Raw genomic sequence first — 17,808 nt, forward strand, 5'->3', positions numbered from 1 at the left:
CCAACAGATTCACACCTGAGGACCATTCTCCTAATGAGCTGCAGGAGGACTTAAGGCAGGTGATGACTGCAATCTGACGCTGGTGCATTGTCTGCCTTCATACATCTCCTCCTACATGTCACTGTGTGAGTGCAGTTACAGCGTGCACTCGTAGGACATTATTACCTGCAGTGTTCCCTCAGTGAGGACTGAACTAGGCAAAAGGTCCTTCTCCTACTCCGCTCCTGTTTCCTGGAATATCTTGCAAAAAGATCTGAAGCTCTCGACCTTGACCTCTCTAAATGGCTTCAAACATCTGTTAAGTTCATGAGAAAAACCAACGCAGACATGTTCTTGTTTTAGTTTTCTACATCGCCTTATAACCTAACTGTTTGGGGGGTTTTTTGCTAAATTTTTTTTAAAATGCCATTTTATTTTCACTTGTCATTCTCAGTTTCTACGCATCCTTTATGATTGTCTATTGTTGTCCACTGTTATCATCACTCTTAAAATCAGGTCTCTTCTGTAAATGGGTCCCCGAGGCTCAATGGGATTAACCTGTATAATTTAAGGTTCCACCACTTGTCCACCGGTTGTATGAAACCTCCTGGATCTTCCTCACTCTTTACTACTGGAACCTTTTTTGGACTTCGCCTCTGAGACAGCTTTGCCTACTTACATTAAGAGAGAAACTGAACATCAAAACCACCCCTCAAGAAGAAGCCTCCGACTGACTTTGTGCCTTGCTCTCCAGGGTTCCCGCCCTGCTGATTCTTCACACTGTCAAGATATATTCACTTAAATGAAATCTGTTAAACTCGCTTGTGGTCTTGAACTTGCTGTTCTTGGTTGCATACTATATAGATATAGAGCTAAACCTTACAAGTCTATAAACAGATAAAAATTTATTAAACCCATACCATAATGACAAAGTAATGGTACAGAATGGTGATTAAATATCTTTTGCAAAACATGATATGGTTATTTACAAACCTCTGAAAAAGGTTTGAGTTGTGCCTCATTCTTTAGACGTTGCGTTCCAGTAGTTAAAGTTACTTGTCACTTTTAAAATGGTTTTATCTGTCATTCTCCAGGCTTTTCTTTAAAGTGTTTTGGTGGCTTCTTTTTCACTGACTTCTAAAATCTTGACTAGTTATTGATCAAAACCACCCATTATTATTATTATTATTATCAATGCAGCCCGCTTCTCAGTAAAAAAACAAAAAAACAATAAGGATGCTGTCAAATATTTACACGCGACTTCAAATTGCACTTGTCATTTGTGTTCAACATGAATATTTTGATTGTTTTGAACTGTTCAGATTGAGCCAGATGCTGCCAAGTTGATTGAACAAAGCTTCTCAGTGAATATTTATGTCTCAAAAGCATACTGAGAAATAACTGAAGAGGGTAGGAAAATATTTTGCAAAGTCCAAATCAGTCATTTGATTTCAAGCATGTTGAGTTTCTTCACTTGCTAAAGAAAGCAACAGTTTTGCGGACATGATTCATCGTCATGACTGTGAAATCTTGTTACTATCAGGCTCAACGCTACGGTGGCCCTAAGGTGTAAATGAACATTTGAAAAAAAACATAACACTTGAAAAAACGGAACACGGAAGTGGCCAAAGCAGAAGTGGCCAGAATCACTTAAAAAAATAAAAAATAAAAACGGAATTACATTAAGCCAAAGCGGAAGTGATCGGAATTGCATTAGAAAAAATGGAATCACTTTTGAAAAACACGGAATCACATTTGAAAAAATGGAATTATATTAAGCCAAACCGGAAGTGGTGTTTTTTTTTTTGTTTTTTGTTTTTTTAGGGGGGGGGGGGGGGTGCATTTTTAATTTACTTTATTAACAACATAAAACAGAACAACAGAACAATGTACAGTACACACACAATGGAGGTACAGTTAGCAGGCTAGAGTTTAGCCTGTACAGTAGAAATGGAGAGCTATGTTTTGTTCAAGCTTAAAGAAGAAGCTATGATGCTGGAAAACCTTGGCAGGATTAGAGCCTGAACAAAACATAGCTCTCTATCTCTACAGACTAAAGGCTAGCCTGCTAACCATACCTCCATTGTGTGTGCTAGCCTGCTAACCATACCTCCATTGTGTGCGTACTGTACATTGTTCTGTTGTTCTGTTTTATGTTGTTAATAAAGTTTTTTTTTTAAATACACAAAAAAAAGCACCACTTCTGGTTTGGCTTAATGTAATTCCGTTCTTTCAAATGTGATTCTGGCCACTTCCGCTTCAACCACTTCCACTTTGGCTTGATGTAATTCCGTTTTGTTTTTGTTTTTTTCAAATGTGTTTCCGTGTTTTTTCAAATGTTGTGTTTTTTGTTGGGTTTTTTCTAATCTAATTCCGTTTTATCAAATGTTGTTCATTTAAACCTTAGGGCCACCGTACAACACTGAAGGTTCCAGTTTATTCACCGATGATTTGCTCTTCTCAGCCTACCTTGCAGCTTGGTCTTGGGCATTTTCCCACATGGCTTAGTTGCTGTGACGGTGGTGGCGCAGGTCGCGTCCATGAGCGCCCGTTTCAGAACCCCCGTCCTGTTCTTCTTGCCCGTTGCCAGGTCACACTCACCCCAAGCATGGAAGTTGTACTTGCATTCCCCTGAAGCAAATACAGAGATCAGATGCAGAATTACAAGATGCTCTAATTTAGCGAGAAACTTGAATAGAAATAAAATAAATACATAAAACAGGCAGAAAAGGTAATAATGGTGACAACAGGCAGATTCTATATTTGTTTTAATGCAGTGAATGACTGAAAGAAGCACCCTGAGCATAGGGGTCTGTGAGTCATAGACCTTTAATGGCTGTTTAACGAGCAATTGGCCGTTACATCCACACAGTGACTTAAATACAAGCTTTTCTTAGCAGCAAAGCTGCTTTTCTTTGACGAAACAGATGGAGCCCCGCAGTTTTGATCCTATAGTTCTTATATGAAGAAGTGCACAAACAGATGAATGTAATCAAACACAACCTGGCTGCGTTTCATCCTGGAAATGACGCAATAATACAATCCTTAGCCACCAAGCAGTGAAAGTACTTTAAAATGAAAGCACATACATAAAACATTCCTGTTGATGGTGCTTTTAAACACAATCAAAGGAGCTCGAGATTGCTTTGGCAGCAGACACTGGTGTACGTTATAGAGGTGGGTTAGAGCATGTGTGTGTGTATGTTTGTGTGTCTCTCATGTTTCTTCCTGCATTATATTCGCCGCCAGTCCGGCCGCGCTCCCTCGAGGCGGTGACACTCATTCGTCAGTTCCCTCGCACATAAAAGCCCGTGTCACTGCGACTGAGATCCCAGAGTGCTCATCAGAGCAGGAGAGAGGTGGGAGGAGAGGTGAGAAAGGAGCACAGAGATGAGCGGGGACGAGGGGGGGTGACAGGGCCATTGTTGCAGGAATCCCACAGGGACCTCCCGAGCAACCAACTGTAGATAACAAGTGGGCGCGATAGACTTTCTAAGGAAAAGTATATGATGGGTTAAAAAACACTGTTAAGAATTGCTCTGAATATTAACATCAGTATACTGCCGGTGGATGTGTTGGCGTTTTTATGGTGTATTTCTTCAATGTGAACTGTCATATAGCATTATTAAAGTGTATATTTCTTCATGCAGCAGTAGATTAAGTGCAGATATCGTGTCATTTTGAGGTAAACTTCTGCATGTTACCAACTGTTTATGTGCAATAATACTATTTGTTAGCTTTTAATTTGTTTAAATCTTCATGAATATAAAAGAGTGAAGATAAATTGCAGCAATTCCATGAGAATAAATCGGTTACTGACGCGATGTACCCCACTAATTAAAATTTGAACCAGCACTTTCCCCGCCATCAGTTTTACTGTTCCCTGGAATTCCCTGGAATTCCTGCGTATTTACTTGTCTAAAAAAGGTTAAAAGTCATCACAAGTCAAGCAGACAGTGTGTGCAGTGAGTAAGTATTCTAATTAAATCAGTTTACAGTCTTTTAGGAGTTTCCACAAAAGGTCAGAGAGTGAGTAACCTTTCTAACTTTTGCCTGAAGTTCACTTAAGCTAACATTAGCAAGTCTAAGCGGCCGTTTTCCTTCTGATCTTTTTTCCTGACATTCTTTCAAGGGAGATACAGTAGTTGTTGAACAGGACAACAGTTCTGCACCTACCAAAGTAAAAAAAAAGATCAAATTTAGTTACAAATGTAAAACAGTAGGACCAAATATCTATCAATAATCCTAATTGTTTGCATTTTGGTACCTCTCTAAACTATATACTGTAAAATAATTCCATGTGAAGTTGACTCAACTGGATTGTCACTGTATTATTTGCACCCTGTTAACAAGTAATCTATCCAAATTTGAAAATTGTAAATTTGCTTAATCCTTCATAGTATTTCACATCTATCAAGACATGTAACATGTCTACGGTAGTCCGTCGTGATTCGTACCCTGAAGCACCGTGATAAGTGAAAAACTGTGAAGTAGGAATAGTAGTATAAGTAGTAAGTAGTAGTTTATTTGTGTGCGTGTGTATAAAGGTGTTTTAAATCCTTCCCACACTCTTGCAATATTTTAAACATTGTTTCTAAACTCTAAATGCTCTAAAAGAGCACAGCATGTCATGATCTCCGCTCTCTCTGCCACGGCTGCACTTTGCACTCTCGGCCACACCCACTACTCCGCTGCAGAATGGAGATCCATAGAGGAGGAAGGAGGAGGGAGGAAGAGCTGCAGGAGGGACGTTCTCCCTGCAGCTCTGGGCTGCACACAGGTGAAGTAGGTGCTAAATAATTTAAAATAATTAATTTTAAATTAAAAAAATCAATGCCGATCGTGCAGCTCCTCCATCAGTTAGCCAAGTGTGTCATGTCCAATCTAAATTTGAAAAACCGCGAAAGATTGAGTCCGGGAAAGTCGAGCCGTGAAGTGACGAGAGACTACTGTAGAGTGTATACTTTGTATATATATGTATATATGTATATGTGTATGTATGCATATAAATAAACAAAGAGAGAGAGAGAGACTGATAATGAGATTCTGAAGCACTGTAAATGTTCAAAAAAGTTTTCACAAAAAGTTTGGCACTTTAGCAAGTGGCTCTTATTAGTTTTATTTATTTATTTATTTTTGTTCTATCACGTTTGTATATGAATTCATGTATATAAAGTAGATAAAAATCCACCAACTAAATTATGATTACAAGTCTGCTATTTCCAATATTGCTTAAACCTGTCCTCTTGTCATTTTTATTGGCAGGTAAAACAAATCATGGTCATCTTGCTCAGTTAAGAGCAAAAGCAAGCACAAATTTCACCCACCACAACTTTTCACCCCATCCACCAGACTGTGACCACAGGAAAAAAAATACATTTAATGTTTTTAAGTGTTCCAATCACTAAAATACACTTGGAGAGCTCTTAGCATTTTGTAGGTTTTAACTAGATTGTTCACACTGTTGTAAAGTGAATTAAAGTAAAGAGTCAATGTCGAACTGACAGAAACATATGAGAACTCTGAGCTATTTGTTCTTTTTTTTTTCTTGGAGAGGATTCAATGAAGCACAAAATACAAACTGAGACAGTGTCTTACTACTTGTCCCTGTAAGACAATTATTGATCGTGTGTTTTTATCCTTTCAGCCTTGTTGCCGCTCTTGCTCTCCCTTGCAGTCCACATCTTTCAACTTATTTCCTTGCAACAATCTAGTGAGTATTCGTGTTTGTGTGAATGTGTATGTGTAGACTCGTGTTTTTTTTTTTTTGCCTTTCGCTCATTTCTGAATTTTCCTGATTTAAGTTTAGTTTGAACTTTAGTTGAACTCGTTGCATCACTTCTGTGCCATATTTCTTTTGCTCATCACTCATAATAAAGTTTTATCAAGGTCAACTTTATTTGCTCAGGGTTTTTGGCATCTGGGTTCTCCAAAAATAAAAACATTAAAAACTACATTTGTAGAATTGTGCAAACTTGTGGAAGATAAGACTTCCATTCCAAAAAATATCTTATAATATAACAACCATGGCAGCAATATTTTTCTTTGTTTGATGGATTAGAGCCATTATTGGACAGTTTGTGTGTTTTGTGTCACCGGTCCCCAAAGGTGCTCCTTTATTTTGGGTTATACAGGTGGAAACAATGACTGTGCATTGCAAATAATTCTCCTGACTTTATGCTGTGTTGGGCTTTTGGAAGCTTTAAATGTCAGGGTTATTTAGAAAACACTCTGGTACAACTCTTGATTCTTTTCAAAGTGAACAAAAATGTAACTGAAACAAAAGGCAATAACCCAAAATCTAATAAAAGCTCAGTCAAACACAATGAGTGGAAAACGTAGGTATCTGTAGAACAGAGTTAATTGTATTTAATGCCAGGGAAAAACAATACAGCAGAACATAATGGATGGTACGTATTACTCGTTATGAACGCGCATATATTGTTTCCACTTTTTGTCAGTAAGCAGTGTCATTCTGATGGTTTAACTGTGGTACATCCTGCTGCAGGTCATAAAGAGTTCCTTATGATTGTTGGTAAGTGTAGTTTGCACAAAGGATGTGCTATAACTGTGAAAGATCCAGTAATAAAACTTTACATGTGTTTACATGAGATTGTCGATTGCCAAACGTCAGCATGCTGACAGGTATTGCAGCTGGTGTGAACCTATATAGACTTCTTCTGCCGACAGTTGGTTAAATTGCAGAAATATTCAAAATACGTATGACCAGTGTCAGAGCTTGGTCCGCATTGCCGGCAGTAAGTCGGGTCCAGTGAGAGTTGGACTTTGCCAAGGTTGCCCTTTGTCACCGATTCTGTTCATAACTTTTATGGACAGAATTTCTAGGCACAGCCAAGGTGTTGAGGGGATCTGTTTTGGTGGCCTTAGGATCGCTTCTCTTGTTTTTTGAAGATGATGTGGTCCTATTGGCTTCATAAGGTCATGATCTACAGCTTTCGCTCGAGCGGTTTGCAGCCGAGTGTGACGCGGCCGGGATGATGATCAGTTCCTCCAAATGTGAGGCCATGGTCTTGAGCCGGAAAAGGGTAGAGTGCCCTCTCCGGGTCGGGGAGGAGGCCCCGCCCCAAGTGGAGGAGTTTAAGTATCTTGGGGTCTTGTTCACGAATGAGGGAAAAATGGAGCGTGAGATCGATAGGAAGATAGGTGCAGCGTAGGGAGTGAAGCGAGCACTGTACTGTCGTGGTTAAGAGAGAGCTGAGTCAAAAGGCGAAGCTCTCAATTTACCGGTCGATCTACGTTCCTACCCTCATCTATGGTCATGAGCTTTGGGTTGTGACCAAAAGAACAAGATATCGGATACAAGCGGCCGAGTTTTCTCCGCTGGGTGTCTGGGCTCTCCCTTAGAGATAGGGTGAGAAGCTCGGTCGTCCGGGAGGGACTCAAGAGTAGAGCCGTTGCTTCTCCACATTGAGAGGAGCCAGTTGAGGTGGCTCAGGCATCTGGTTAGGATGCCTCCTGGACGCCTCCCTGGTGAGGTGTTCCGGGCACGTCCCACCAGGAGGAGACCCAGAGGAAGACCCAGGACACGTTGGAGGGACTATGTTTCTCGTCTGGCCAGGGAACGCCTTGGGATTCCCCTGGAGGAGCTGGCCCAAGTGGCTGGGGAGAGGGAAGTCTGGACCTCCCTACTTAGGCTGCTACCCCCGTGACCTGACCCCGGATATGCGGAAGAGAATGGATGGATGAATATTCAAAATGTAAAGACACACTGCTCCAGTTTGTTCAACCTAATAATTAGTATGAATTTGTTTTTGTATTTTTTTGTATGTATTTTCTCAAATAATGGCCCAGAACGGAAATTCTAAAACCACGTAACTTTTTGCAACTTGTTAAAGAAAGAACAAAACTTTCGCAGCTATAATGTGTACAGCCAGTTAGCAGTAGCCTGCACTGTGTTCATCATTCCTGACAGGCTCATTGGAAAGCAGCAGGCTCCCTGTCTGACAGGGCTTATCGTGGGAACAAAAGTCCCCCAGGCTTGTCACTGCAAGACGCTTTAGCAGAAAAAGCTGCAGACTTGAGCTCAAAAAGAAAAAAATCAAGCTAGAAACTATCTCGCGATGTGATCGCACCGAGCTCAAGGCCAACGCGTTCTCGGACCTCCACCTCTTGAACTTGACGGTTACACACCAGTGAGGTTTCGGGAGTAAACTTTTATCAGCTGTGACACTCTTGTATTGACAAAATTATTTAGTGTTTCCTGACGCTGCCTAATGGTATTCACAGTGTATCCTCTTATACACCCACATGACCAAAACAAGACCTGCCGCACTGTTCTACACTGTCGGACTCATAATAACAATGTTGTGTGATTGTTTCTCTGACAATGTATCATTTCTCGGCAGACATCTCTATTGTACCTCTAATTAGCTAGCTTATGGATTGCTGTTCTCAAAATTGGGCCATTGTCAGTCTGAATAGCTTCCTCGTTAGGAGGTGTAGACTGACAAATGAGAATCATTCATTTGCCCAGGAGAAAAAAAAATTCTAGATGCATTTTGTGTACATAAAGAAATGCTACAAGTAAAGTGTTGACCTTTTACATTATACTTAGAAATACGGTATGTTTTTGTTAAAACTAGCATATTTTAAGGTCTGAATCATCATCTCACCTCCGAACTTCTTCTTCCAATTGCAGGGGATCTTGCAGCGTTGGGTTTTTATAGTCTGCTTGCAGTCGGTGCCGGTGCGAGTCCCCTCCCTAGTGCCGAGTCCACAGTCGCCTTCGTTGGCCACACACACGCTCCACTGCCAGTCCCCGCAGTCAGATTTGCGCTCTTTCTTACCTACAAAATCAGGATTAATTTAAGAAAAGCACAAAAAATATTTTGTCTAAGGTCCAACACGTGTCAGATTCCGCCATATTTGTTTACCAGCACAGCACAATGTAGGCCCAGCATATAATTCAAGCTACCAGAGCTTTCAACAGATTCATTAATGGACTTTGTTTACATTAAATGCATACTTGCATTTCATCATTTTATATTAATATATCTGTAAAACTATAGGAGTAAACACTTTCAAACTACACCATTTACTTCAGTTCAGGATATATATTTTAATGTTTTATGTTGTAATTTGCAGTGAGTACCTTCAATGAGGTCTTTCAATTTGGGCAAATCTAGTTCAGGTTGCAGTATAAATCTCTCCTGACTTTCTCAGTTTTATATTTTAAAGAATTATGAAAAATACGGTTTTAACAGCTGAAGTTTTAATATTATCTGTCATAATGAAAGGCAGGTGATCATTTAATTGATTGTGTCTCTGTATGGCTATTTTTTTTTATTGGTCTGTTAGTAAAATATCTCATGAATTGTTCAACAAATTTTATTGAAATTCTCAGAAAGTAATCACTGAATGTGCATCAACTACTGAATGACATTTTAGGGTGCTCAAGCACCCCTAAAATTTTAACTCGGCACCCCTGAAAAATACAAATGTAAAATAAAAAATAAATAAAAATTTGCAGGGGGGGGGGCATATTGTGGTTTAGCTTTTGGGTTCTGTTTATTGCATTTATGATTCAATGCAACAAAATAAACAAATTTTAAAGGCAACAGATCATTGTAATACTTAATTTGTTTGCATAATGACTTTAAATGCTGGGTGTCCGGCCCCTGAGCTGCTGGCTTTCAGTAACTGTGGCCCCCTGAGCAGTTTAGTAGACAAGCTCTGCTTTAGAGGATAATACAGTTTATTCTATTTCCAAAACCCAAAGTGTGTCTGGGAAAATATAAAAGATGGATAAAGCCCTGCGGCCGACCTCATGAGCAGCTGAAAACAACATTGATTACCACATGTTCATCTGTACGAAGGTAACTGCAGGTAAATCTTCCATTTTCTGTCATAATTAAAGTTTAATGCTTAAAGCTAGTTGTGTTTTGTTTGTAGGTATGTGTTGCAACTTATGGTTTCATAAGTTTAGTCTTTGTTTATTATGATCAGTTAAGACTAAACTGATTTTGTACAAAGCGTTTATCAGGTTTTGTAATGTAAAGCAGAGTGCTACGTCAGTAGCATTTTAGCTAGTTCGTCTGTATTGCACACGGCTAGCTTAGCGCTAATTGCTGATGTGGGGAGCTCTCTAAAATACATATTGGATCAAGTGTTTAATTATGTACCGCTAGATAAAACTAGATGTTAAACAACCTGTTAAACTACACCAGAATGCAGAAAATGGCATCTACCTTATTAACCCAGACACCCCCGCTCCATCCCCCCCCCCCCACACACACACACACATTATAAATGCTTCTGACACCAATGGCCACCATGTTGTTCAAGCCAAGAGCCATTGTCATCACTGTGGGCTAAGCACCCCCTAAAGATCAGATTCTAGAATCGCCCCTGCTGAGTGCTAATAGATCATGTGAGACCTTAGTTTAAATCTTTGGCATGTGAAAAGGTGGATGATTTACATGTCTTTAATAAATGTTTGTTTCATTCATTGTTTTCTACAGAAGCAGAATTTAAATATTCAGTTGAGTAGAAAATCAAATTAAAATAAAAATTTCTTTTAATAAATCAAGAAAATGAAAATTGCTACTTGCTTTGTTCATAATATCATTTACCATCTTTTAAACGTATGTAATATGTTTTGGTGCTTGCTTCTTTTCCAATGCAAATATATATTTGTTCTTTTTTTAAATTAATTCAAAATTGGTTCTCTTCTCCCAAGTGGTGGGATTTATTTTTATTTTTTATTTTGTTAGCATTTTTTATTTTATTTTTTTGTGGTAAACTCCCAGAAGAGACCAATTACTTGAAGTACAACCTTATTTTTATTTTTTTTTTTTTTTTACGTTTACCCAAATGAATGTGTTTGGTGGTGTGAGGGTATTCATAAAAAAAAAAAATTTTTTTTTTTTTTTTTTTTTTTTTTTTTTACAAGTTTGCACTCTTACAGCAAACAGCAAATTTTAAAAACTCACCTTGTTTCTCTGCTTTCCCTCCTTCCGCTGCCATCACCGTTAGCACCAGGAGTGCCACTGCAGCCACCCACGTCCACTGCTTCAGTCCATTCATCCTTTAATAAACCATAACATAGACAAAACTTATTCACTTTTATCAGTCTTGAAAATACACTCAAATCTGACACATTCAACAGTTTGGGAAAAAACTGAAAAACAAGAGTTGACCTGAGTCTCATAGGAGCCAAGAATAGCCTGAGGAATTTCCATCTTTCCTTCTCTTCTTGGTGCTATTCCCACTGAGCGGGAATCCAATATCAACATTTTGATTGTCTGCACAGCAGTGACACTGACAGTAATATGTATACTCACTATCGATCTCAGTGAGAGCATGTCGCAGACAGAAAAAGCCATCAGACAAGTTTAAATCAAAACTCTTGGTTACTCCGGACTGAATGCATGCTCCCAATCGAAAGTCTGACAAACCTCACAAGCCAGTGCATTTGTTTTTATCAGTTAATGTGTGAGATGTAACAAATCACACCAAGACATGTTAACCAACCAACACTAGTCATTAGGATTCATGCTGAACTAATTTTCAGAGGAATAGCTATTGTGTTTTGGTAGGTGCTATATGGGGGTTTTAGTTCCTGCCAACATGACAGCAGACCATGGATATCTAAGGGTGGGGGTGGTGGTGGTGGTGGGTCTAAACTCTGACAAAATGTTTAATGTTTTATCAATGATTGTTATAATATTTTAAACTATGGACGGACGGATAGATAGATAATGGTTTAGGTAGGTAGGGTGTGTAAGATTAGTTTGTTACACCGGCTTCTTTTCAACAAAACGACAGGGTCCTGGAGAACCCTCTTGCCCGGCTGAGACTCACACTGCGGTTTACAGAGATCAGCTGATGTGTCTTTCAGTTCTGTCTCAGGAGGATGCTGAAAACTTTTATATTTTGGATTTATGATAGCAGGGGTTCTGGTATTTGGCATCGGCGGGGCTCTGTTTTATCAACTTGAAAAAGACAACGGCAGCAGTTTTGGCCATGACAAAGCTTCAGAGTCTGTGTTTGGTTCGTGCTCTGAGGACTCAAAAATCAGCTGATTAACGAGCTAAACTGTATGATGGAGATGATTTGTGAGAATCGCAGGCTACCTGCGGCTTTAGGACTCGACAGCATATGGGATGGAGGCTCATAACGCGGATCAGTGGAAAGGAATACCCATATAATCTGGACATTTTGGACCGAGGAAGTTCCAGCAGGACTCAAGGCTGACAAGAAAAAAAAAACAATCTGCCTAAGAAATTCAACAATTGCAGTTTATCTGAATCTGACTCCCCCGTTTGGCCTCGGATACAAGCCCGCTATCAAATTTCTCCTGGGACATGGGTAACTAGGAAAAAAGCTTAATCTATCGCAAATCCCCCCTGAGAACTTCTGTGCAGGCTTATTAGAACTGCCAGCTGAAACAGCATCATCAGGACTGTGGCCTATCTGAAAATGTATGGACAAATCTCACTCTCTTGACGTCAAATGCATATGTAATGTTTCTATAAATGTACTTGCTGGTAGAGTTTTTTGATGACTTAAATCGTGTCCAGACAGGACAAGATGTGAAGTGATTTTTTTTTGTAATACCATTATCCACCCTCATGGCTTTTCCCCCTTTTCTATCTAAAATTATTCTGAAAAGGATAAGAGGCCGCGCTCTTAAAGAGCAGAAGCTACTGTATGTGCACTCCACCCATCTTTCTGACGACTGTATGGGCATATTCTCGTATCTCGGTACAATGATAATAAAGCTTATACTGATTCTCATTCTGATTAATACAGAAATCATCAAAGATCAGTTGGTCTGCTATAGAAAATATATATTTTTAAATGCACAAGAAAAATAGTGTTCAAAAATAATAGTTCAATGCAAACCAAGGGATAAAAGATATACAGTAGGTACCCCATAAATGTAGTCTAATCATTATTTTATTACACCAAGGCTCTTCGATTTCTCTAGACTGCAACAGTTACTGTAAAGCAGAATACTGAGTGTAGGCCTATACAAGCTAACTGGAAATATATCAAAGTTAGTAACATATTTTCTTGAATACCAGCCATTAGTCCACAAACCAGAATAAACTCTATATGCTAATATAGTAATGAGTTAGTGTATAGGATAGACAAAACCTCACTTGTTCGTGTCCAAAAACTGAAGTTTATATTTCCATAATAATAAGGTCTCTCTTGTAAATGAATCCTCATGATTCAATGTGACTAACCTGTATAAATAAAATCGAATGAATTAAGAAAAATAAAGACTTCATAAGTTTAAGTTCGTTGAAGTGCAGTTAACTAGAAACAGTGGTGGCATAGCCCTGGTATAACTAAATCAATATGTAAACTACATAATTACCTAAAGTGCAGTATGTGCTGGTGGTCTTTAGCTGAAAGGATTACAGCACTTGGTAATTTTATCACATTAGGAATAGCCCACTGAGCTGGTGTTTTGCCTCTAATAATGCTCGACTGGGTTTGGTGGAAGGTCCATTACAGCATGCTCTTCCATCCTGTGTTCACAATATGTACATTTGTTCATCCATGTGGATTGCTCTCTCCGGGTCGAGGTTGAGGTTCTGCCTCAAGTGGAGGAGTTCAAGTATCTCAGGGCTTTGTTCACAACTGAGAGAAGAATGGAACGTGAGATGGACAGACGGATTGGTGCAGCCTCTGCTGTATTGTGGACTCTGTGCTGGTTCATTGAGGTGAAGAGGGAGCTGAGCTGTAAGGCAAAGCTCTCTGTTCACAGCTCAGTCTACGTTCCTACACTCACCTATGGTCACGAGCTCTGGGTAGACTGAAAAAATGAGATTGTAGACACAGGCAATTGAAATGAGTTTCCTGAAATGAGTTTCCTCCACAGGGTAGCTGGACTCTCCCTTAGAGATATGGTGAGAAGTTCAGTTATCCGGGAGAGACTCCGAGTAGAACCACTGCTACTTCACATCGAGAGGAGCCATTTGAGGTGGTTCGGGCATCTAGCAAGGATGCTACCTGGGTGCCTCGCAAGGGCGATGCTTGGGCATGTCTAACTGGGAGGAGACCTGAAGGCAGACCCAGGACACTTTGAAGAGACTACGTCTCTCGGTTGGCCTGGGAATGCCGAAGCAAGTTCCTAGTCTGTGAATCCTGTTCATTGACAATGGCAGTAATAAACTGAATCTGAATGCCTTGGAGTCTTCCCAGAAAAGCTGGAAGAGGTGGCTGTGGAAAAAGATGTCTGGGCCTCTCTGTTCAAGCTGCTGCCTCCACGACCCAACTTCGGAATAAGTGGAAGATAATGGATGGATGACTGGATGGCTAAATGGATGTATGGACGGACAGATGGATAAAATGTTGTTTTTGTGGGTTCCTAGACTGAGACTTGAACAGATGAGCAAATCAAACTCGGTGACTGCTCCTTTTGACTTTTTGACAATCATGGGGTGTAAAATAAATCCAAAGAACTGAATTTTAAGACGTATAAGGTTTTGAGTGCAAATAGTAATATTACCCTGTTCAATGTTTGCTCTATAGAGAAGAATATCCATGCAGGAAAAAAAAATGCCTGTGTGGCTTCACAACACAAAGAAATGAAAATGTCAAGAAAAACGGCAAATGCATTTAGGTATGCTTTTTTTTATCCTTCTTAGAGCAGGTGGCCACTCAAACTGACAGCACCTTATTTAAAGCATAAGGAATAAAACAAAGTTGTCATCCTTTAAAATCCTTATTTTATTTCATTCTCCTGCTTTTTCTGCATCAACGGAGTTGTTAAATTGTACTGCCACAAAAATTACCGCTGTCTTTGGCGATGCTGCCCGTTCTCTTTTTTATTGTATTTTTTCTAAGTGCAATCCTGCTTCAGACAATCCTCTCTGAGAGGGAGACAGCAGGAGATTCAGGCAATTACCAAATGTTTGACACCAAAGATGCTCCTCCGTGCTCAGATTCCTGTAGAACAGTCGAGCCTTGCAGAGAAATAATATGCATTTGCCATCAATCGAAAACCGACTTTCAGCGCTGGATTGCTTTGTACGATTAACCTGTAGAGTCCTTTCAATTCCAAATGGGCTTCGGTGACTGGTAAGTCTTCAGAAATGTTTAAACTTTATATGTGCTTATTAGCTTTTCTGAAAGTATATTTAATATTAAAGTCAAAGCCTGTCAGAACTCATATATTAACAATAATGAACTTTAAGGTGACGTCTGGATGTTGTTGTTTTTTTCAGCCTGGAAGAGTTATTTGAATTTCTCACATGATGGAACTTCTATTTTTCTATTTGTGGCAGCTCACAACTGAATCCAGCTTTGATTAAATAGTTCAGACTCTGGCTTTGAGATTTTAATTTTAATATTAGCTCTAAGGAACTCCAAGCTCTTCCAGCTTTATAACATTCCCCTGAAAAAAGAGAATGAAAAAGCACCTTTGAATCCCAGCTGTAAGAAGTGTTTATGATGACTTCTAAGTTTCATAGAGAAGATCCACTAAAAGTCTCCTGATAACCATAATTTACTATGAAAAATACATTGTGGCCTTTTGAAAGATAAGAAAACTTTTCCATCAGTTATTACTTATTGTATTCCCATAATGCCATGCAAGCATAATAGGATATGTAAGTGATGACTTTGAATAAAGATAGTACAAAAAGTAAATATTAAAATATTAATTTAACCATTCCCTCTTCAGTCAGCACATTATGCTGTTAAGGTAAATAAATAAAAGAAAATAAAAATAAAAAATGCATTAATTGAAGGAAGGGATATTGCCCACTACATATTATGGAACATTTGAACCTCTCTTTGAGCTTGGCGTATGTGTTGGGGATGACTCTCAGCAACCACACCAGATGTGACTTTAATATCAGTAAAAATTATAAAGTTTTGTGTTTGCTTAGATCAGTTAGCGGTGACAGCCATCTTGAACTGAGTTAGGACTGAAAGTAAATTGGTTATACAGTAGTCCCCCGCTACTTCGCGATTCGTTTATCGCGGACTCGCTCTATTGCGGTTTTTCAAAATAAAATTGGACATGACACACAACTGGCTGATTGATGGATGAGCCGCACGATCGACACTGATTTATTATTTAAAATTAATTATTTTAAATTATTTAGCACCTGCTGCACCTTTTGTGCAGCTTTTACTTTAGGATAAACTTCCTGCTGCAGCTGATCAGCTGTTCATTGCGCAGAGCAGAGAAGTGGGCGTGGCCAAGAGCCTTGCAGGTGGCAAAGTGCAGATGAGGCAGGGAGCTGAAATCATGACATTCTGTGCTCTTTTAGAACTTCAGTGTTTAGAAACATTGTTTAGAATATTCCAAGAGTGTGAGAAGGGTTTAAAACGCCCTCATATATATGCATATAAATAATAAAATAAACTACTACTTACTTACTACTTGTACTACTATTCCCACGTTGTGGTTTTTCACTTATTGCAGGGCTTCAGTGTACGGATCCCCCGCGATAAACGAGCGACTACTATAGATAAACATTCAATAAATCCATTCTGAGGCTCTGTTTTCACGACAATGATCCAATGAAAACTTTTTTTTTCCCATTTCTATTAACACATTACAGGAAAATGTTCTAATTACAATCTCTGTTTACACAGCAACGGTGGAAAAGGTGTAATTCCCTTGCCATGCCACTAGTTGGTGCTATGTTCTTTGAAACTTGAAACTAATTGTGCATGCGTAAAAAAAAAATAAAAAAAAACGTTCTCATATTTCTCTCATGAGAAAACTGCCATAACAAAAGTCCAGGTGATGCACAAACTGAAAGCATTCCGTGGAAATTAGATCTATAGATGTATAAGAGTCAGAAGCACAAACAATACTCTGATATCCACCATTGTCGATTGTTTCTTCTTCTGTGGATTGTAGGAAGCCATTATGTTTTGCGTCATACTGCGCATGAGCCAGGGATTCCCTGAAAGAAAATATCTATTTTTTCTGTTTACATGACAACGGACACGGGGACGTTTTTGAACCATTGCACTCTGGAATCCGTTCTCAAATTGTGCCATTGTCGGAGAAAACATTCACTGTTTTCGTGTAAATGAACAGTACAAACGCAACAAAACTCTTCCATTTCCACCAGAAATCGTTTTCGTGTGAACAGGGCCTTAGCTTCATTAAAGTTATTCCAAGGGCTCATGTCATATTTTGCTAACACAGATAAAGGGTTGACACAAACAGTTATTGCCAATGTTTAAGCAAAGACCTTGTGCAATCAGTAAGCACTTCAACTGTATATTTGACATGACTCTCAGCTACTACTACCACACCGAAGTTCACCTAAATATCTATACAATTGACTCAATTATACAGTATAAATGTTTATGTTTATATAATGTCAATTAGCTGTAGCAGCCATGTTGAATCAAGCTAACTCTAAAAAATATTCAGTTGTAAATGTATATCCAATGATTGGGGTAGAGGCAGGGCAGCCGACTCGGGACCCTAAAGTTCCAGGTTCGATCTCCAGTCATTGCACATCTCGTGGTTTCTCTGAGCAGGACACCCTATCCCCAATTGCTCCCCGGGTGCTTTCAACAGCTGCCCACAGCTCCACCTGCGGGTGGACAGGTTAAATGCAAGAGCCAAGTTCACCATTGTATGGAAACATACAATCATGACAACACACTCATATTATTATTATTATTACTTTGTGGCAATTTCATTAAAATGCATGCAGTGGTTTAGGGTATATTTTACTAACACAGAGATAAAGGAACACACACCCAATGAAAGTGAATATATACCTTACATTTTGAACCTAACGCCTGCAAAGAATGAGTTAATGAAGACTTGACACTCGTTCAGTTAACATGTGAGCAACATACATACATACAGGT

The 17,808-nt window shown here is 39.2% G+C and overlaps 1 protein-coding gene across 1 annotated transcript in view; it reads right to left on the reverse strand.

Moving 5' to 3' along the window:
• Nucleotides 1-17,808, reverse strand: part of ptn (pleiotrophin) — an 80,839-nt gene that overhangs the window by 13,914 nt on the left and 49,117 nt on the right. Inside the window, exons 2-4 of the mRNA XM_037695959.1 lie at nucleotides 10,932-11,026; nucleotides 8,613-8,786; nucleotides 2,449-2,610 (exon numbers count right to left, since the gene is read on the reverse strand). Of these exons, the coding sequence (XP_037551887.1) occupies nucleotides 2,449-2,610; nucleotides 8,613-8,786; nucleotides 10,932-11,025 (430 nt within the window). The 5' untranslated portion in view covers nucleotide 11,026. The remainder of the gene's footprint in view (nucleotides 1-2,448; nucleotides 2,611-8,612; nucleotides 8,787-10,931; nucleotides 11,027-17,808) is intronic.

The sequence above is a fragment of the Nematolebias whitei genome, chromosome 22 (assembly GCF_014905685.2).
Source record: "Nematolebias whitei isolate Nwh7 chromosome 22, NemWhi1, whole genome shotgun sequence".
Taxonomy (NCBI): Eukaryota; Metazoa; Chordata; class Actinopteri; order Cyprinodontiformes; family Rivulidae; genus Nematolebias; species Nematolebias whitei.